The 22,801-nt window shown below is 36.0% G+C and overlaps 1 protein-coding gene across 1 annotated transcript in view; it reads right to left on the bottom strand.

Moving 5' to 3' along the window:
- SELENOF (selenoprotein F) overlaps positions 1-22,801 on the bottom strand; it is a 29,977-nt gene that overhangs the window by 4,798 nt on the left and 2,378 nt on the right. The window contains exons 2-3 of the mRNA XM_068952608.1: positions 21,776-21,943; positions 8,397-8,460 (exon numbers count right to left, since the gene is read on the bottom strand). Of these exons, the coding sequence (XP_068808709.1) occupies positions 8,397-8,460; positions 21,776-21,943 (232 nt within the window). The remainder of the gene's footprint in view (positions 1-8,396; positions 8,461-21,775; positions 21,944-22,801) is intronic.

Raw genomic sequence — 22,801 nt, 5'->3', positions numbered from 1 at the left:
GCTAGCGTGACTGTCTAAATCAGTCTCTCTGCATGTACAACTGACAGTCTTTAGCGGACTAGCCTGTATGTTGACCTAAGCCACCTAATTTGAGGAAAAGTGTAACAGTGACCAAAATCTGGCTAAGATGAGCTTGGTGAGGGAGGCTATATACAAAACACCTCCCATCAGCACAAGCACATTGCTCACAAGCTGAGGCAATGCGGGTGGAAAAGGCACAGAGGAAACTGTGGGCAGAGGTGTTACTCTGGTAAACAAGACAGACAATTTTGTCTTACAGAGATCTCAAAGACTACATTTTGAAAAACAAGCAGGACAACGTGTAACAGCTTATGCCTTCAGGAGCCTCAAGAGAAGAGGAGCTAGCAGCTTCTCTGCAAAAACCCACAGCAATCAGCTTTAAGATGGACTCTGCAGCCTCTCATCTAGCTACATGGAGAGAAGGTTAGATCTGAAATGGGCTGCTGATGGACAATTCTTTGCTTGAATTGCTAGTCAGCAAACATTAATAGCAGCACAGTCCCTGTATCCCTACAGCACATCAGCCTTTTGTTAACATTAACTTTAAAAAGAATATTGACAATATGAATTATTTCAGTACAAATCACGAGCATAAATCCTCTGCTTTCAAACACTGTTTAGCCTAATGAACGTCTGAGTTCTAAAAATATTTGAAAGTTACTTAGAATAACCTGAAAGTAAAAAGGAGAAACGAAAACTATGCTGTTTTCTAAAGGCTGAATTTAGTCTCTGTAGTGACACTAAGTGGATTCAGGACATGCCTTTAGTATACAGCAGGGTCTCCCCCAGGATGATCCCTGTCAGTATGGACTGACCCTTATGGAGGTGCTACCTGCCTGTTAAAGCTGCTTATTCAAGGTAAGACAACAGTGAATCTCCCCCAAATTGCAGATGCATCCTGCCACCGCACGGAGATGAATGCAACTCAGGACTAAAACGTCATACACTGCCTCACAAAATGTAGTGGTTTCCTCACTAATTATAAAGATGTCCCCTGACATCTTCATACCCATCTCTGTATTACGGTTGACGCTTACCATAACATTTTCTTAGTATGCATATACATAGACAGAGTGGCATCTCTCTCTTCCACTGGGCACCTGTTACAAGTCAAAATGATATATTCTTCTACCTTAAAACTGCACCAACCACTACACAGGGGCCAATACCAAGGGCCCTATAAGCTCCTAGATGTTCTAAACCCCTGAAGCTTGCTTTTGTTACATAGGTACAGCTCACAACATGACATTAGAATATGGTTCTACAAAAAGAACAATTTCAAGTAACACTAAGTAACCAGTACTTGCTCACATACTGAATGTAAGTTAAATTAGAATCGAACTCCAAAAGACAAATCATTCCTACCATCAGTGTTTCCCATGCCCTTGTGACTTGTTAGCTAACTGTCATTAGCAGTAAAATGCAGTAAAGCTTCAAGATTTTTTAAAATTTATTATTATTATTCTTTCTCGTCTTTTCTTCCTCTCTCAAGTCCAGAGCATGCTGAACTGCTTCATGGGGAATTCGTCCACATTTTTTTCGATTCAAATCTAAAGCTGAAATGATTCTCTAAGGCTTTATATGAAACAGAAGTTGTTAAAAGCAGTCAGTAGAGGACGGGTAGCTTTAATTGCAAAACTTCAAGAAAAACAGTATGATATCATAGCAAAATGGATAAAGTTTCAGAAGCAACTCAGCCACATTAAAGAACGGCCTTTAGTGGTTAACTCAGGTTATGGTACTTTAGGATTAAAACAGGTATGAGGATTTGTTAACTGAGTGACAGAGGAAAGCTCATTTGGACATGAGTGGCTGTTCTCTGCCTGCACTGTTGGAGAGTGAATAAGCTTGCACAAAATGAGAATAGAGTGAGGTAGAAGAACAAAGTCTTCTATAGGTTTTATTACATTCTATCACTTTAAAAGTAGCTATTACACACTTGTATCAATGTCAAATGTCTAAATCTACTGAAAGCTAAAGCATTATACAGCATTTTTTTGTGAAGTTTTAGACAGCTGGAAAAAAATCTTTTTCTGTTATATTTATTTCTAATGCTGATCATAGGGACTTTCTGTACTAGTCACTTGAATTTCTATGATGCAACAATGAGCAACACTCACTATACAAACAGCTTAATTTCCATATTCTAAATTTTGGAAGCTAAAGTGAGAAACTGCTATACTGATGTGCATTAAAAATACAGATTATCTTGTCAAACACTTGATCTTTTACAAAATCATGCTCTAAGTTGAACACAGCCTCTGAATAGAATTGATGGGGTTAGGAAGTCGGATGCAGCTACAATGCGCACTTGGGGATATGCAGCTGCTTGCACATCACGTGATGTGCAGCACGTTCTGCATTCAGCAGTGCCCTAATACTCTTCCCCTCTCTACCCCCAACATTAACGCTGTTGCTTCCTGTAATCCTGTCTAAGGGCTTCCTGTGTATTTTTATACCATCATTAATAGTTTTATGTTTAATACTAAAATCCTAGCTATGTTCCAGTTTTCCTCTCCCTACAGCAGCTTGAGATACTATATGCTGCAGAAAAATACGTATTTTATATAATCCATCCATGGGTGAGGGGGGAAGGCATTTTCTACTTTGACTCCTTTTATGATATGAATTCTGAGCTTTGTGCCATGACACTGTTTCAGTAAATTAAATGCTAGACTAGAAGTCAGACCTTTTCTGCAGCCAGCTCTGTTACTGTCCTATCATGTAATCTTAAGAAAATCACTTCACCTTATGCCGTTGTAAAAACATGTACACTACCAAAGGATATGCTTGCAGTTTGACGGCAACCCTGAAGTGCACCTACAAAGCAGGCTAGATTGCCACGCAATGGTATGCCTGCAATTAAAAGGTCAGATTTCCCTAAAGCACGTCCTCAAAAGACAAGCCAGAGGGAGATTACAAGTGCCAGACAGCCTACCAACAGTTCTCCAAGGCAGTCTTGTGAATGGCGAGAGGGAGAGAAGGATCAGGCGTGCATGGACATTGCAGAGGCTGCTCAGAGCCAAACTGTCTCGCAAAGAGGGAGAATGCCTAGCACTGAACAGTGCTTTTAAAGAGCTAAGCTCAATATCTGCCTGTGAACATAGCACAAGTTAAAACTCAATGCCATCACAATAATGCCCCTTTGTTTTGAGGAAGTCCATGAATACTACTAGTCTATTGGAATGAAACCCTAGAATCTTAAGTGAAGATTCCTAAGGAATCCAAGAATCACTCATGCCCAAATTGCAAGTCTATGGATAAGCACGCACCTCTATGCTATTCTAGCAGAGGTCTGGCAGGATATACCGTAAAAAAGGCCTCCTGACTCATAATGAACAAGACTCCACAGCTGTCTCTAATAAGCTTCAGATCTTCATGCTAGGCATAACCCCTTTGGAAATAGGCTTGACGACCTAGTGTTATACAGTAATGGCATGATCCAGATTGCCAAGGATGACTAAATTCAGCAGGGTTAGCATTATTTAGAATCTTCCTTTAGGAGTGAAGATCTCCTGCTGATCTGTAACTGGAAAAATGCAAAATAGAAGAACCTGGGGTAAGACATTGAAGAAAAAATTAAACACATCTCTTAACACTCGAATGAGGGAGCCAATACACAATGGCAGTAAAATTCTACCCTAGTCTTCAAAAAACAACTCTGCAAACAGACAAGTTTTTTTTTGATCTCTGGGTATCTCCACACACAGAAGGATCCTAATGGCCTCAAGTTAGAAAGACCTGGGAGAGACTAAGTAACTTACTGGCTCTCTTCAGATTTAGATTTTAATGCCAGAAAAGCAGCAAGAAAGAAACCATCAACTAATCAAATCTTCAGCATAATGCAGGCAATAAATTTTACTGCCAAATTTTTGCCTCTGGGTAAGCTATAGCATATCTTCTAGCAAGAACCTAATGTGATTAAAAAATGTTCCAGTAATGGAAAAGTCCTCTTGTTCAAACTTTTCTTCCTTTTCCTTCCGTTTTTCAAAATCTGTGCTTAACATTTGAATTCATTCCATTGCTTACTGTTTTAACACCTATATTCTCAGGACCTTTCTAAGTATGTTTACGGACACAGATTCATTCAACTTCTTAAACTGGATGTAGCCTTCCCAGGGTATGTTACTTTTCCAGGCAACAGAATCTATTAGCTAGTTCTAAACTCTTGACACTGTGTGTAGCTAGTCATATTAAAATGCTGTTTTTGCACTGAAAAGCAGCAGCACATTTTTTTGATGAAGGTGACTATCCCTCCTATCTTGACAGTATCATACCAAAAGATATCAGGTCAAAGAAGCATTAATGCTCTGAGAGCAACATCAGAAAGGGCTATTTCACTGTCATTCATGAGTAAGGAGGAATCTCTCAAAATTAGTATAAAACAAGATCTATTTTAAGATAAATATTTAAAGTTTCTTTATGATATATTTAAATATTTTACATATGGAACTATTAGCAATAGACAGTTAAGGAAGCATGTGAGTTATTACCATCTTTCAAAGGACTAATTTATATTAGCAAATACTAGCATTGTATTTTGTGTAACTGAATGCAGAATATACAATTCATATTTTTAAGACTCAAAAGTAAGAAAGACTAAACGTTCCCAGAAAGGAGGTATAGGGAATAACTGAAGTAACCTAACACTAATACACAAGAGGATGATTAAAGTACATCTAATATTGCATATAAACGGTTGTTGGCAGGAGTTAATTTAAAACAGAGGAAGCAAGTGTAATTGATTCATTAGCATAAAGCAATGAAATCAGAGGTACTTTGCTTAAGTACTACATGGAACTGGGCCCTGAATTATTAGATACAAGCATTTTGAAAGCAAAAACAACTTTGCTAGAAACAATTGCTTGTACACTATTGCAGAATGTCACAGATTTGTAAGTAAAAAGGGCAAAAAGGACTTGACCATACCTGAAATGAATTCGAATAACAACGAATTCAAAAAAAAAGTTTTATTGAGATATTGCTAATTTATTAAATGCTTAAAGCCATGGAAAAGAAGAAAAACAACCCAAGCCAAAGGAATAGAAGAGTGGTATTTTTTGGAAAACAGTACATTCGTACGAAATTGGTATGTTTCTATAAAATCTACTCTGTATATCATCTACTTAAAAATGATTATAAAAAAATGCATATATAACTCCTGCTTCTCTCACTACAACATCCTAAATACCTTAGTAAGCATTTTAGTAACTTTTCTACAAAATGCAAGATTTCATAACAATGTAACTTTCTAACCTTTTCACCAATATTTAAGAATTACAGATAAAAATAAACCAGAAATAAGTGATCTTACCTAAAAGTACAGTCCCCTGACAAATTACATTTTGGTAACTAAAAGAACCCCCTCACACTTGCGAAACCTGAGCAACACAACAGAGCACTTAGTGACTCTCTGAAGTTAGAGATCTAACGTAGTTGCATGCTGTATGAGTTCAAAGATTAAGAACTTTGTTTCTGTAGCAGATTTGCTGGGAGCACATTCACTGCTTAACTAAGAGGGAGCCCAGTCTAGTGTAGTCTTTGTTAAACAAGCTGGAAAGCATTTAGGAGACTAGACATAGTGATATCTCATCCCATCATGAACAGAATATGGCTGCCATTGAAGAGTCAACTTAAAACAAATACGCTAGATCAGTCAGTGACCCAGTTAATTTAGTATTCCATTTCACAGTGTTAGCTTTATGCATGTCAGCTAAGAACAGTGTTATATTTTGTGTTAGCTGATCTAGTAAGATATTGCTTCATCTACAAATCTTGTCACTTATGTTTTCAACGGTCCACTTTGATGCAGTGCTTTTAAATGGTAAGTGGTTTTACACGGAACAATTTCTAACTCTGTGTAATATCGGAATTAATTTTACAGAACAGCATTTGTAATGGAATAATTTATTTTTAAGGGAAACATAACAGCAAAAATATTTCATAACTTAGCATATTAAAGAGGCTTAGACAAGCGTCGTTTGTTACCAGACTGTTAGCCTGAGAAGCTATATTTGAAAAAGACAACAGATGTCCTTGGCCATATTCGCAAAAGCATTTAACAGTTTGTAATGATATTACAAAGAACAATTTTCAATTTAAATTGACTGAGAGTATCTTGCTGAGGACTAGATTTTTTTCTTTGCTTGTCACTTATTGGCTTATTTTCCAGTATCTATAAATATATTCCCTGTATATATACAGTCAGAGACATTTATACTCACTTTCAGGTGTATTCAGATACTATTTGTAGCAAAAAATTCTATAACCAGTAATTTTGTTGAAATTTATAATATGTAACTACCATAGAATATTGCATTTGATAACCATGAACAACACACACACACACACACACAGCGCTCTGTGACTGTCCTCCCTACTGTGTAGCTTTTACGAACCTTTATTAATTCTAGGGATTTTAATTCTCAAATACTTTATGAGCCCCATTATAAAAAACACTGTTCACCCTTTGGCCAAATAAAATGTATTTCAGAACTAGTTTGCGACAAATCAAGTTTGTGAGAGTGAGCTAAGTGAAAAAATAACCTATGTGAGTACTAAAGACCACCTGAAGGTCTGATACAGCAATAACATATACTAATCCATGTAATTCTAATGCACACACAGTCCCACAATTAGTACTGCCATTTTGTGTACATTTTGCAAGAAAAAAAAAAAAGCCCTAGTGCGAGCTGGGAGACAGGAATCAAACAGAAATATTTGCAATGAGACATTAGCAATGACAGGCTACACAGTTCAGTGAAGCCTACGAAGACGGTGCTTCAAAGGAAACAACATGACCTTCTGGCAACCTAACTTCTGTAACAAACATCCAAGTGAAAAGCAGAAACAAAAACAGTTCTTGAATGTTATTTGTTAAGATGGAGTCATTAAATATTGTTTTGGTAGAAGTAAAAAAATCAAGGAAAAAATCTAACCAAAAGTATTTTCAAATTAATATTAATGTGAAGAACAGAAATACATTCTGTTTTGTATTTCTAAACATACTCTTAAAATTTATCCCATCTTCCAATCTGTTCTGATATACTAGCAGTAAATCTGATCAAGAGAAACTAGTGATCAAAAGACAATGAGATATTTAAACGTACCAGTCAGCCCTGTCTTTCTTCTCAGTGTTCCGAACAAGAACTGGTAGTCAAAACAGAAAAACTACTGACAAGCCACTGAACTTCATTCAGTCATTTTAAAAAGCAAGCTGTATGATTAGTTGAATTTAAATCTTTGAACAGATTTAGAAAAGCAAGGAAAATCTAATATTTTCAAATTTTTCTTTTTGTACTGTAAGTTGTTATCTTGTTTTGCTATTTTGGAACATGTGCCATGGTGTGCACCAAGCAGAAATTGAGGGTCCTTCCCTTCTAGGACCAATACGTAAAGATCATTGAGAACCTGCTGGAGCCTGGAGCCAGACTAACAAGTTGACCTTTTCCTTCAAACCTACAGCTCAAAGAGCACTTGTCTCTTACAGATCCAGGCCCTTAAAGAAGCTAGGTGAATGGGCAAAAACAGTTGGAAATGTTTTTAACTTTGCTAAATTTGAATGGACACGGATATAACATGGTGTCCTGTACTCCCAAAATTAACATTCCTCAGCCCCTGAAAGTAGGGCAAGTCCTTTAAATAGTTCTTGTTTTGGTGTTTTAAATGGCAGGGAACAGAAAATACCCTTCCTCTAGTATTGCTGTCAATTAACTGAACTGCTTGTGGGCAGAGGTGACAGAGAGTGTCCACGGCAGCATAATTTATGGTAATCCTAACCTCCTGTTTTAAAACCCTCTTTTTATTTTTTCATCAGGCAACCTTCAAAATCGGGTGATATTAACCCTGGCAATGCTAGATGGAGATGCACTTTCTGTGCATTTTTATTTCTAACGCTAGATCAGTCTTTCCTCTCTATGTCCAACCAATACTAAATACTGTATTAACTTCATTACTGAAAAAACCCAAAGTAGTGCTATCACCTAACTTCCTTCCCCATTTACAACAAAGTTTGAGGTTGAAATTTCTCACAGATTTTTCTTCCTGAAGCTGCCTCCTATCACACACTGATGGTATTGATTTTCCTTTTACACCACTGTATTCCATTCACTTTAGTCGACGGTCATTACTCCCTGACAGAACAATTATCTGCAGGATCGCTGGCAAGAAAGTAGCTCCAAAAACGTGCCATGTAATTTCAAGTAAAAATTACTGGAGAACAGTTCCACCAGTCTCAGGTCAATGCAACCTTCCTGGTATAATGTGTGAAATTTATGACTACTTGTAATAGTACTTAAAAAACACGTTTTATCATTCAAGCTGTGACAGTATTTCATATTTTAAAAAAAAAAAAAAACAGTAGTGGTTTTACTTACCCTGGACTTGAGGGAACCTTCCCAATTTTCATCCACATACCTCTAGGACAGCTCCTGCATAAAGCTGTAATTATATACGGAAACTGTTAATAAAATTAAAAATATGTATTACTACTTTACTTATGGCATGTAATCTGCTGAACTATTTGTCTGCGAGGAGAGCACGTACTACTGTTTTGATGGTAACTACAGAGATAATTAAGATACTAAATAGAATCACAGATTCTAGATAGGTCTCTGGCTTATTCAACAACTGACTGTTCACTCAAGATACATGGTCATTTCCATTCATTATATTAAAAAAGTAATGCCTAGAATAAGAACAAGAGTTAAGATATACTGGTGCTGGGAGTAAAGTTTCAGGTTTTTGAAAAACTGCAATTGGATATGTTGAATGGGAATTATGGACTAGGAATAAGAAATCGTTTTTTCTATCTCCCCAAAGATACTGGGAAGTTCTCATTAGGTGAAGTTTTCATTTCCATGTTAAACTTAACTTTGGACAGTGAAATATTGTTCATAATAAAGACAAGGCAGTGACTTCAGACGTCTCATTAGGGCTAACTACTAAACTGTGCGTGGATGCAGAGAGAGCACAGATCACGTAAACAGCACTTAAATGAAGTAATATATACAGGCTGCACTAACTTTCATCCTTGTCCTCAGATGTCAGTCACTTCAGGCAGCTGTGCAAGATGCTCATATTCAATTTCCTTAAAGTATAAGACCTTTCAGTTTTATAAAATGGAGTATCTAAATCAAAAAACCCTATCAATCTTGCATACTGACATAGCCTTTTTTTTTTCTTTTTTTTTTTTTGCAATACAGGAATGCAATTGATTCCACAGTTTGCTGAATCTAACTGTAAGTTAGCAACAGATTGTTCCTGCTTCTAAAACAGAACTTCACACTGTAAAGCTAGGTGCTTTAACACTGTTATCTTACAGATAGCGGGCAATACTATATACCAAATAATGTTCTTCCAACTGTGAAACCCCACTGCTTACCCAGGAGCTGACAGAATAAGCTTCAGTTAAAAATTTTAATTCAATCCATCACATACTATAAATAATTAAGACCCCTGCTCCCATTTTCTTTTAGACAGTGTTGTCATAACACACATGCATGTCAGGACTTGGTTTCAAGGAAAAAAAAAAACAACCTTATTGAAATAACATTTCACTTAAAATATGAACTGTGATTTCATGTAATTAAAAATAAGTTTTCACTATGAAATTTAATGAGTATTAACACTTCTGAACAAGGAGCGACAAGTCATAAAAGCAAACCAGGTAGAGTATGACAGAAATCTCAAAGACAGACAATTTTATTTAAGGTTTATCATCGATCTGTGTAGGCATTACAGACAGCCAGGAATACATATTTATCTTGGGAACATCAATCTTCTGAGTTCAGGTCAAATTCAGCATTTGCCTAAGTACCACAGATCAGAACACATGAAATACTCTGATAATTTGCTGGGAAATTATGACTTCTTGCCAGACCTGAACTAATCTGTATCAATACATCCCCAGGAAATGGAACTAAAAACATTACTCCGCATTATCTGTTCAGAACTGCATCTCAGAAATGTGCTTAACTACATTAACATTTTCAACTAAACATTAGATTTAAGATAAAAACTAAGATGTGACTGTTGAAAACCATAACTTTCTACGAAGCAACACTTGAGAGATTAAACATACCAGATGTTAAAGCTTTTTTCACCGTCAAATAAAGTTTTTAATTAAAAAAGCCACTGATAATCAGCTAACTCAGATACTAGCTTGCAAAATTAAAGTGCCTCTGGACTTGGAAAAAAAATGGAATAGGAACAAAAGATGGATGAAAGACTGAATCATGAGACTGTAAGCTTTGCTTACCTTGTCTCTATTCCCTACTCCTTAAAAATCACTCAACAATTACTTAAAAATCACTCAACAATTATATCAACAAATCCGGATTCGGATATTAGTTTGCATGTTTACTAATGCACTGAACTTTTATAATGGTTCTGTGATACTGACAGTAACCTCCTTTTTTCTATTAAGAAGTTAGTTTAAAGAAGTAAGTTTTTCTAACTAATTATTTTATATATGCGCATAGAGAGCTAAGTGCTTAGGATAATGGTAAAGTGACCATTTTTCAATTCTCATTACTGCAAATAATTCTTACAGTATATTTCTTCCTTTCAAACAATAATTTCTATGGAAGCAAGATAACTGTAAGAATCTGCAATATGTAAGACATACTGTAATTACAAAACACCCCCAGTTTTTAACTACTAGCCAATAACTAATATGAGTAGTTTCACAAAGAAAGCATCTCAATCTTTGATGTCTATATTTTGAGATTATAACTCGGCCGTAATTGAAGCCCAACTGTGTTGGTACAAAAAAGTTCAGATTCATGCTGGGACAACCAGCTGCTCTATGCTGTCTCTGACTAGATGGCTAGAACAAAAAAAAAAGGGTTCATTTATAACTCCAAACAAAGGTGTCTTTTGCAAGAAACACAGGTTTACTTGCATCATTTAGAAAACCCACAACAAAAGCATGCTTGTTGAATATCGATTGCTGCAACCATCCCATCGTGTCCAAAGCAGAAGTCCTCCAAACTTCCTCTGTGAACACATTTACTGTGTTCAAGTATTACTAAGAATGACCTGCATCACTCAGTGTGGAGGCATACACATATGACGAGTCAGTTCATTACACAATACTTAACTCATAAGTTAGCTCATTTTAGAATAATGCTTCACTTGTTCTAGTGCTCATGAAAGTCAGTTTAGTACTATGAGCAATGAATTAAAGACTCTAGAACTATTACTGGTGTCCATTTTAACATCTACAATAAGTTCTGTTATGGTTTCGAGGCTGATTCATGTCTGCATCCATAAAAATAACTTAGCTCGCTTTAAACATTCTAACAGTATGCTTTCCAAGGCCACCGTGACAAAGTCTGAACTTCTCCTTCATCTTTTACAAAGCATCAAATTCAGTTGAATTTCACTCAGAAGTTTTCTGTAAGTTCCTAAAAATCTTGAAATAGTTCAGACTCTGCTGTAAATAAAATGGCTCTTCAGAACTGAGAGGAGGAAAAACACACCAGCATTAAGGCACACATGGCTGATAAAGGAAAAGCGGTAATTATAATAGAACAAAACATCATTTACACAAGAATAACGATAGGAAAAATCTGTATTGTAAAAAAAAAACAAAAAACAAAAAACAGTTCCATCAATTAAAAACAAGGAACCTTGACTTAGGTGAAAGAAAACCAAGATTTCACCTGTTACTAGGAAGGGAATTAAGTAATTTCTGCAAGATGAAATTCCAGCAGTTGCTCATTTATAAATAGGTACTGTAACCACAATTATTTATGAGAACTGCACAGAAGAAAAATTGCACTGCAACTATGAAGCTGAAACCTTTAGTGTTTACAACCATACAGGAATTCAGATCAAACAAAACTGAAAAGATAGCACTTCACAGAGACTGCCCTGTGATCACGGTACAGTGTTACATTAATGGTTACGTAAAATACAATAAAAAGTTATGTAAAATACAATAAATTATCCCTGATTTTACTTCCTACAGCACCTATACTTTGCATACTGGTTTCTTCTAAATTTTGACTAAGCATGATCATACACAGGTTATGAAATATCACTCAACCTGGATATGTACAGCTGTGATAAGTTAGTACATTTATAGTAACCATCATGTCTTAAAACATACAGTGAAATGGGGTGTTAAGATAAAGCCACACACGGGCAAACAGTTGTCTTATGGTATCTAGATTCTCTCTGATAGCTATGCATTTCCCTCTCCTAATATCAAATGGTTTAAGAAATAACATTAAGCTCTGAGAAAAAGCAAAAAAGCATGACTTACCACTACTGCTAAAAGCCTGGAATTTTCACTTGCCTCAATTACAAGACAATCTCCCACTAAATATTTACCAACAACTAATCTCTTTCCAAATGTGAACAATTTTTGTTTTTATGAAATTTCACTGAAATTTTGATTTCCCGGTACTATATAAGCTGGTCTGCCAAGAAAGCTACCCCTCTTAGCAACTCATACTATTAAAAAAAATTAAGTAAAATTCACACAGCATGACTACTGCTGTTCTCATTAGCCACAGTTGCTTGGTATGTGCAGATGGGTATTGTTTTAGAATAGAGTGTATTATCTCTTTTTAAAAATGTATTTAAATTAATTGTTTTTTCCCCTCAAATAGCAAAACAGCAAGTTAATAACTTGTATTTGTTCTTCTGCCATTTGTTCTTCTGCCTGAGAAATGAAGTTGCACTGAAAAGAGATTTTGGTACAATTTTCTTCCTCTTTCCTAAACTCTTGCAGCTACCACTTCAATTGTTATTTTTACTAGAAAACTAGACTAGTTAAGATAAAGGAATATACACCAGGATGAGAACTTAGGGTATTTGTATGGAAGGTGAGAACTTGTCAAAAATCGCTCTAGTCTTCCCTGGAGACAAAACATTAACAGAACACCAGCCAGAAAGCCTCACTGACAGGAACTTTATGAATTACTATTCTGTAATGCAGAAAGCCAGTAAAGTCATTGCTGCACATACAGATCATTCAGAACTGAGGTCATCAGTAAATCTAGGAACAAAGAAATCTCTCTCATTCACAACTCATTATCCTCTGAAGGGAGATGCCTAACTAATGCGAGTTCAGAAACAAAGACTCAAATAGTCAAAAGACTGTACTGTCTGAATTAGTGCTGTTTCTGTGATCAGGATGATGTACGATAGTCATATTCCTTTGAAAAACCCAAAGCAGAATCCAAGCTCTGATTTGTCTGCAGTGTTGGAAGTTCCAACTGAATATAAGGGGGGGGGGGGGTAATAAAAAGGTTAAGCACTGAAATAAGTCACCAAGAACAGCTGTGGAACCTTCGTCCTTGGAGATCTTCAGAACTTGATCAGAAAAGGTCCTCAGCCCTCTTTGGAGCAAGACATTCAACCCTTTTTTATTCTGTATGTGCATGGTATATTTGTGCATTATTATTATAATTGTAAGCATTCTGAAAATATGGCATCCACATAAGATTGTTTTGTTTTTGGTATTAAACAGTTTGCTCCTTACAGTATTGTATAAACATTTTTGCTCTTTAAAAAACCAGTAACAAAAAAAAAAAAAAAAGGAAAATAAGAAACAACCCCCCCAGCAGCTGAATTTTTGCTAACTTAGCACTCTGAAATGGCTTAATGCAAGGTCAGATGACCAAAAGATCTGGCACAAGGAGGGAGAGAGAGAGAGACTACACAAGTTTAGCAACAAGCAATTAGATAACTTCAGATCTCTGTGAAGCTGTATCCTTTATTAGGTAGGTAGTGTGAATGACCAATTTATTTGGTGGGGGGGGAGGGTTAGAGAACAAGGGTGGGGAAAGAGGGCTCCTCTGTGCAGGAGCCCTCTCATTTGAAGCTGGCGAACAGAAACATGTAAGCTAAGATCTTGAGACAGTTAGCAGTTTTAAAGTTCCAATTTTGCAACCCGCTGTCGAATTAACTTCAGGTTTGCTACATAACCATCTACTTAACTCTAGAAGTAAAATCCCTGAAAATCTATTCTTTAAAATCTCTGCTTTTTATTAAAAAAAAAAAATCTTAGGAGAATTACAAAGAAAACATTGAGAATGGAGCTCTTCAACCATTTATTTGACTTTGCACATTTAATTAATTAATTAGTTATTTCAACAGATGTAGATTCAAATGCCAATATTTTGTAAGTATATCCAGATGAAGAAAGGAGGTCAGCCTTGATTAGCTGAACCTATTCCATCCTCCAGCACAGATGAGCATCAATTTTAACTCACATTTAACAAACGTTACAAACATGTAACATTTCCTTAACCTCTTCTTTTTCACTGATAGTGCTAGAAGAGGTAGAGACTAGGTAAGGCTTCCCCTCCTACAGATAAATTCATGCTTTTTATCTTCATTTATTTGACAGAGATGAACCTTTGGTCAATCTGATCCAACTGAAAGATGGCAGATTTCTCTCTCTTAGGCACCGATTAGTTAACTTGAGTTCCTCATTTAGGACTACTGTTTGTCAACATTAATTTTCATTGGTGGTAACATCATGTACAAAAGGAGAGGAGAGAATGTATATTGATATGACTTACACCACTGACCGGGCTTGAAGTTAAGTAGTTCTCTATTTTTATCCATAGACTAAAAAAATAAGAGGTGAGAATACTTCACTGGAACTATTCACACTAAAAACCTGCAGCAGAACAAGCAGGCAGCCAACAATAATTTTCATTTTCAGCAAAATGAAAAAAAAAAGGGAGAAACAAAACTGGGTCACACGAGAATGGCCCAAAGCATTAAAAGTATTTAAAGTTATCTACTCTGAATAGTCTGAATAGCTATTATGAGTTTTGCAAACGATTTGAAGTTTTAAGAAGTAAGTCTGAACAAGTCTGTCGCCTTATACCTCCTTGGAACTCATAACAGCATGCTTAGAAGGTCTGTACATGTAAACAGGTGGAATTTTAAAAGAGATTTCAATTTGATTTTTTCACTAAAAGTAACACACAATTCATAACTACAATTGGAATGTTTACTACATTAAATATTTATTTCATTTCCAGGAAGGTCTGACACTATAACTCCACCCAAGGAATGGATTTTAAGTTATGGCCAAACTGCTTCATAACAAGAATAGAAGCACTATTAATTATGATGAAAATAACATGTAGAGAAGAATAGTTTCTGCGTACATACCAATATCCTACTCCATAATTTTTCAAGGCCTGAGTGATAGGTTCTGACAGTTCTGAGAGATTTAGTAAACTAGAGAAAATCAAGTTTGTATAGGCATGTTTTTTACCTGCAAGTGAAGCAGGAGTCAACTTTTTTCAGAACAGGTCGAGCTGAAGTATAGCAGCTACTACTTATTTAGGCTAAACGGGTACAATTTGCTCCGATTTTTTATATATTGTCCCTTGCCTCCATATCGTTCACTTCTCAAACCTCTCATATATTGGATGATATAAAGAGGTGACTGGGGTGGCAGTTAGGGGTCAGAGCCCAGGGTTCACATTTAACTGAAGTCCTGCAGTTTTTCCAGTGTTGAAACAGGCTGAATCGCTCAAGTGTTAAAATAACTTCCCACAACTTCATGGGCTGAAGACTTATAAGAAAAAAAGAGTATTTGCTTGATGCAATGCAAAAGATGATACAATCCGCCAGCAGAAGCGCGGAGGCACCTTGTTAAGTACAGCACTACTTACAATGCAACAGCTAGGGAATAGGTCTGCAACATGGTGAGTTGCCACAGATGCTGATCAATCTAACTCTGTAATGAAGACATACCCTACCACTACCTTACTGGCCAGTGAAAATCCATAATAAAACTCTAGGAAAGGTTTATTTCCCGTGCTTTTTTTTTCCTCCCCATTTTCCAGAACATTTTAGTATACATTTTTAAGGGTTCCCCCCCCCCCCCCACAACTGGTTCTGTTTTCAGCAATCTTCAAAATTCTGAGAGAACACAATAAACACCAGTCTTACTAAAAGTCACTAAATATGACTTTTTTTTTTAAATCTTACCTTTCCGCTTGTCTAAAGGAGTTTTGTCCATAGCCTTGCGTTAACTTCTGAATAGCAGTCCTAATTACTTTAAAAATTATTTTAGCTTCAGTTAGGATGTAGAACGTGGATCTGAACATCAAATAACCCTAAGAAGGATTTTAAGATTTTTGGCAAAGTCATAGCCAAAGTTAAGATGCTCACATTTATTTCAAGTTACTATTTCGCCATACCTTCACGTCAAAATGCTATATCAGCTTTTACATACACGGGTGCAGGACGAATTTTAAGTTGGAAACTTCCCTACTTACAGCACAATTATCCATTTTACATTTCAGAAACATTTTAGTTGTGTTATATAGTTACATCTGGTACAAGTTGGGCAGAAAATAAACCTAAATTTCTCATGATGTTAGCAATGTACAAGGTAGATATTCTAACAAGTTACTAAACCATGCTTTGACACGTTATCATATTTTGACAACCCTGATTAGATGCATGAGAAGCTGCTAAAAATCTCAGGATTTCAGATGTTTTTGCTGAACTTTGTACAGTGGAGCAGTTATTAACCATCTCTGAGTGACTTCAGAATCATGCATATGATTCTGAACTTCTGCATCAATGTTTACCCTGTTTTACAGTAGAATCATGTACTATTTAGAAACGATAACATTTCAGGTATAGGTATATATTAGACCCACGCGTGATGTCAATTAGCCACCTCAGCCATCCATTCTAATGCCTCATATTGCTCGGCAAACTTTTGCTTATACGCGATGTCAAGTAACTTAATCACCAAACTGCATAATATTGCCACATTACGAACACTGACTATAGAAGTTTAAAATGTTGAAGTTCAACACATCTTTGTGTGCAAAATATATTTCAAGCTCAGTTTAGAAATCATATTGATGACTTTTAAGGGTTGTAGCAATCCTGCACCGTACAACTGCTGAAATATAATGCATTGCATATTTAATCACATGGTTGATTCTTAAAATCAGATTGCATTTTGACAGAAATACGTTGTTGCAAATAAATCAAAGGTTATAACATGCAATTAATGGGATATGCTTATATGTATGTCTGAAATGATCACATAGAATAAGTGAAGCTGCAGATGGAGCGCAGCTATTTTCAGCTACTGCAAAATATGGACAATCTCTCCTGCTACTACAATTTCATGCACAGTTAGCTTCACCTCCATTTCATCCGTCTACATTTTACATGCCAGCAGTACTTTGCATCTGACAGACTTAAAAACTTGCAGCCGTCTAAAGCAATACTGTTTAACCTAGCTTCTGAATTAGTCTGAAACGGAATGCAAAGTTTTCAGAAGAGAAAATAGCCAAAAAAATTTTACCCACAACAAAATTATGAAGTAATTAAAATACTTGATTGGACAGATGTCAGCAGAAGTTATGAGTAAGAAAAATACTGGGTAACAAGAGCACCTCATTGCTATTTTCTGGAATGTCAGTTCACAGAACACTGGACTAAGAATAAGACCAGGATTAATAAATACCTAAGGATAAGAAACAGTTGAATTTTATAAGCATATCTTATATGGAGTTGCACTGATGCTACTCAGCGCAAAGTATTTTTAGGACTGGGCATGTTTCAGAGCTTATTTGTAAAAACTAGATGATACACAAAAATTCTCAAATTCATGAGCTATTCCCCACACCTTTAATTTTAATTTCTCATTTAGAACTCAGTTGCAAGTCACACAATAAAATAACTCTCACTCTTTCTATTTCTAACCTGTACTGCATAAATTTAGGGAGAATTAACTGCAAATCCTGAAGTCTGTCCTGGAATTCTAATAGTTTGCAAGTCTTTCTGTAACAACAGGCAACCAACACGCTATGTCATGTGATGTGAGACAAGCACCATTGCTCTGGAACTCCTCAACCTATAAGGATATTAATCAGCAAATCAGATTATCATACATCCAGCTTCAGGTTTTTAGAATAAGATATTCTTCAAGCAAATGGGCAGAAGAAATAATTTTTAAGACTTTTAACACCCATTCACTCTTGACTATCAAACTTTCAAGAAGGAAGATTTTTATGGTAATCTGAAAAGACTGGCGTAAAGGGAAAAAAATGACAGCAGAAGCCACTCAATTTTTCTGTTCCGCAGGTATATCATGGAAATACCACTTTAACAAGAGGCTACTATAAATTAAGTTGTTCATAATTATTACATAAGAATATGAGTAAAAATCTTAAGCACGACTACAGACAACTATTACAAGCAGCAGTATGTTAAAACACAAGTCAATCCAAAGCAAGATGATTCTGAATACAATCTGTTAAAATATTAATATTCATGCTCAACACTCTCATTTCTAATTTTCCACTGGGTAGCCTTCAAGGGAAGTTACTCAGTGCAATTTTCAAAAATTCAGCGAATCTGTGTACATTTCCAAACAGTGGCTGTGCATGAATGTAATAACATAAAAGAATTCCACCCTCTGAAACAGCATACAAAATAATAGTAGGAATGAAGCTATAATTTAGCACTCAACCATGTAACAACCACAGTAAAACAATTCAGTATTTCTATTCACAGACATACATACACACATACACGCTTTTATATATAAAGACATTATGGAAAGACTGTATTTAAACCTGGATGTGAAAATGCATAATACCACCATAAGCACTACTGTAATTCAAACTGACGTTTAACGTGCCAGCTCCACATCTCAGATATGAATTTTTTCAATAACATCACAGAAATAAGGCAGGAGAGATTAAAAACCAAATGCGTACTGAATTGTGCTATTGCGGTAAATTGTTTATGTTTGCTACAAAGCCCAAGCGAAAAAAACGAACCTGGGAAAATCAACACAAACAGATCAGAAGAAACAAACTTAAGCAATCTCTACGTTCCTCTGAAAAAACAAACTGGCTCACCGTGAAGAGATATGTCAAACAACCTTGAGACCCCCTTCCAGCATTCCTTTCTTTTGTTCTACTACATTCAGTATGACTAAAATGGAAAAAGTCTTGAGGTAAATATTTTTAATGCAAAGCCCTGATCCCAAAACAGCATTTGATCAGTTTTACACAAACAGCATGCTTAACCACATGATGAAATCTAGGTCTTATTCAGGATAACTGAAAAAAAAAAATCTATTGATTTAAATTCCGATCCTTGTTTGATTCAACTTTTATCAATGTAACAACGTTCAGAATATAAAATAAGGCACATCTGAGTAAATTACTGATAAATAGATAAAGGACAGATTTTTCTGCCTCAGAAGAAATCATACTGACAGAAATCCAACACATCTCCTATAGTTTATTTTCCCAACAGATGGCAACGCTAATTATCCTGCTCCACCAGTTCTCATGCTACATTCTACACACACTGAGACAAAATTGTAAGAACACCATCTGAACAAATACAGGTGTCTCCTTTTTATGAGAAGTCAGGAAGCCTTGCTGCTGCCACCACTGTTCTTACTGGTTGTACACAACCTTAGCAGATTTGGAGAACCTTTCCTATTTCTCCATTCCTTGTTAATACATTTCATTAGATTTTATTCAGAAACCTTTCAACTTTTGTATATATTCTATATACACATGAAACATACACATATACATATGTGTATGTATACTTTTGTACATATATATACACACGTACACACATATAAAAATATATGACCTGAAAACATTTTCCAGAGATAACATTAAACTTTCCTTTACAAGATTCATTTACCTAGCAAACAAAAAGTCTTCAAAGTCGTGGATATCAAGTCACATAATGATTGTACTGAAATATTACTGCAGGATTTCCTTTGTTGATGTACCAAACAGTGTGATTTAGTCTCCACAGAAGCGTTAACTTTCCCCTTAATGATCTTTCAGTACTTTAGTTTTGATAGGAAGGAGCTAATAATTATTAGTTCTCCACAATTCTCAAACATTTGCTTCTTGCTATTTAATATATTCTACCTAATGCTGTAGTCAGTAATTTTTTAGGACCAATACACAGACTTTTTTAATATTATGCTGGATTTGACTGACATGAGAAAACTGCTAAATTTCCTCATTCATTTCACGTTGTCCATTATTCAGCTATCTCCTAGCCATTAACAGTAACTTCAACATCACTTCTTGAATTCTCTACTCTTTAGATAATTAAGTGGTCTTCTACATATTCTAGAGAACTCTTAAATTAAGAAGTATTTGAAAGCATGTATTCTTTTCAAGAGCTGTGGGTGTATTCTTCCTTGCTAAAAGTACCTTAAGCAAGACAGATATTTACCCACTATGGATAAAGGAAAGGTTACATCTTAGCCTGATTGAAGTAGAGCATGGACTGTGAGCAAGATTATTCCCAGTACTTCTAGCTGTTACAACCCTTCCACTGCAGAACGGAGATGAGCAGCACTGTTTCTGTCAGGCTCCTATCAATGCAAGAGCTGGCTGATGGCTGCAGCAGCCTTTTGTTCCAGGGCATGGAACTGAACTACCCTGGACTGCACTCTGGAGAATCAGAGAACGGCTGGGTTATACCCCATCCGCCACCATACAAGAATTTTTTGCTCTTGCTCTCTGTCCGCTGCTACCTGTGGTGATAAACATGGGTGTGCAGGTGGAGGGCTGTACAGAGCCAATGTAAGCTGTGCTCAAGATATCATCTGCTAGTTCCATGAGCATGGCAGGTGAAGGAGGGAAAAGATGGGTTTATCAGCTGCAGGCTAGCAGGAATAGGGCTAGAGCCACAATACTGTGGAACAGCCCTTTATTCCTGATTTTATGCAATCTGGACAGCTGAAAATATCCCAAAATTCTTACACAAGAATCTAGGTACAATTTCTGAAATAGCTTCTTTAGTACAGTTGCATTGTACAGAACGAAACATGAAAATAAGTTTATTAATAAAACTTAAGAGGAGCTGAGATGTTAATAAAAGTGCTTTAAAAGAACAAATTCACAAAGGACAAAAAGAAAAAAAAATACACAAAAGGCTAGTACCAAAGCTTACTACCTGAAGCTTTACTGACATTTAACAATTTGAGATCTTTACAAGTAGACTATGCTGAAGACAGGGAGGCTGTACTGAAAAATCTTAGTGAAAACTTTCAACCTTAACATTTGCACTTTGCCTTGTATGCCCTGTATTAGGTAAATTAAGTTTACAAAGTTGACTCAGTTTAATCTTAATTATGCTTCTTAGTTACATAGCATAGTATGATTCCCTACACTAACGCATTGGAAAAAAATGCTTTTCTAGTGGTTCAAGGTATAGTAATGCCCCGAACTCTGTTACTAGTTAACAGGTAAACTTAAAATTATTGGAATTTAATAGCAGAAATGATTATGCATACCCCTCTGTTTTTATTCAACAAGTTGTATCCGTTTACTTTAAGGATTTTTACAGACTACGGAAAGCAAAAAAAATTCCTGGCCGTTATACTTAGGGGCAATGGGTGCACAACAGCTATGATCAAGAAGTCTATTCTTCTTATCCTTTAGTTCTGTCCTCTTCATATCCTATATATCTTGCAATCTAAAAACGCTAGACAGTTTCCATTAGTCACTATGCAATACAGAAGGGATGTCATAGTATCAAAGGTGCCTCTGCTCATACTGGGACATTTTTCTAGAGCAAGAAATATGGCAAGCCTGCAAATCTAGACCCTTTGTATACTGGACTGTGAAGAAACGTTGCATTTTCCCCTTAAGACTATAATCCAGATTCTTAGGTATTTAAAAAAATAAATCATAAACTTTATATTACATGTTAAAATAGTCCACGTAGAATTTGGTCCAAGACCTACCTTTCTGGTTTCCAGCTGAGCTTCTTCTTGGCAGCACTGCCTGCAGAATGGATCCAACTGATTCAGGCTGAACTGTCCAAGAAGGTTGCAAGAACTGCATAGCAAGTTACTGGAGAAGCCTAGTTCTCTGCAAGCTTCTGATGACAACTGCACTCCATATACAGTTACCTGAAAATCAATACAATGTTCCACTTTAATATTAAATTAATTGTGTAAAAAAGGGAAGATTTTTAAGACTTTAGCCTTTAGAAAGAACAATTAAGTCTCTTGTGACCATTTTACAACAACATGTAATTGTCAGCCCTAAGTGGAACCCCCCCCCCCACCTTATTTTCAAGAATGGAGTTAAAATGAATAGGAAATTCTAGAGATCATTTGTAATATATACGCTTCAAGGAATCACAGTTGCCAAAATCCACTTTTATGTATACTTCTGACAACTCTATTATCTGTGTATTGCTAGCTCCAAAACAAACACAAGAAACAACATCAGCTTTGAATCAGCTGATATTCACAAAGCTAAAGCTCTCTAAAGCATGCTCTCCTGAAACAATTTTAGTAAATTTCGCATCACTGAAAACACACTTGGAAAATAAATATAACAGCAAAGCTTGGGAAAAGCACAACCAGGGAGTGATAAGTGGATCAAACTGCACTGTAACCCTCACAAGTAGAATTTTAATTTCATTTTTGCATTAACACTAAAGGAAAATCACATCCTAATAGCGGAAGCACAGATTCTGATTTACGAGTAATCTGAAATTCTGATTTACGAGTAATCAGTTACAATAGGTGACTCAATTACATGGCTTATATGTATAATACCAGTTTTGTTTTTAGTGAGCAGCCAAAACAATTTTACCAATTATTCCAGCACTTAAATGACACAATTTGGTTTTTGTTTTCACACCCTCGCTTCCTTGCATAGAGATATCTCACACCCTCGTTTAGGGTGTTTCCTTCCAACTGTATGCTGGGAAAAGAGAAAGCAAAGGAGCAAATTAAGAAACAAGAGAGTCTTCCCAG

Source organism: Struthio camelus, chromosome 8, assembly GCF_040807025.1.
Source record: "Struthio camelus isolate bStrCam1 chromosome 8, bStrCam1.hap1, whole genome shotgun sequence".
NCBI lineage: Eukaryota > Metazoa > Chordata > Aves > Struthioniformes > Struthionidae > Struthio > Struthio camelus.
This window is presented reverse-complemented; position numbering and strand designations above follow the sequence as displayed.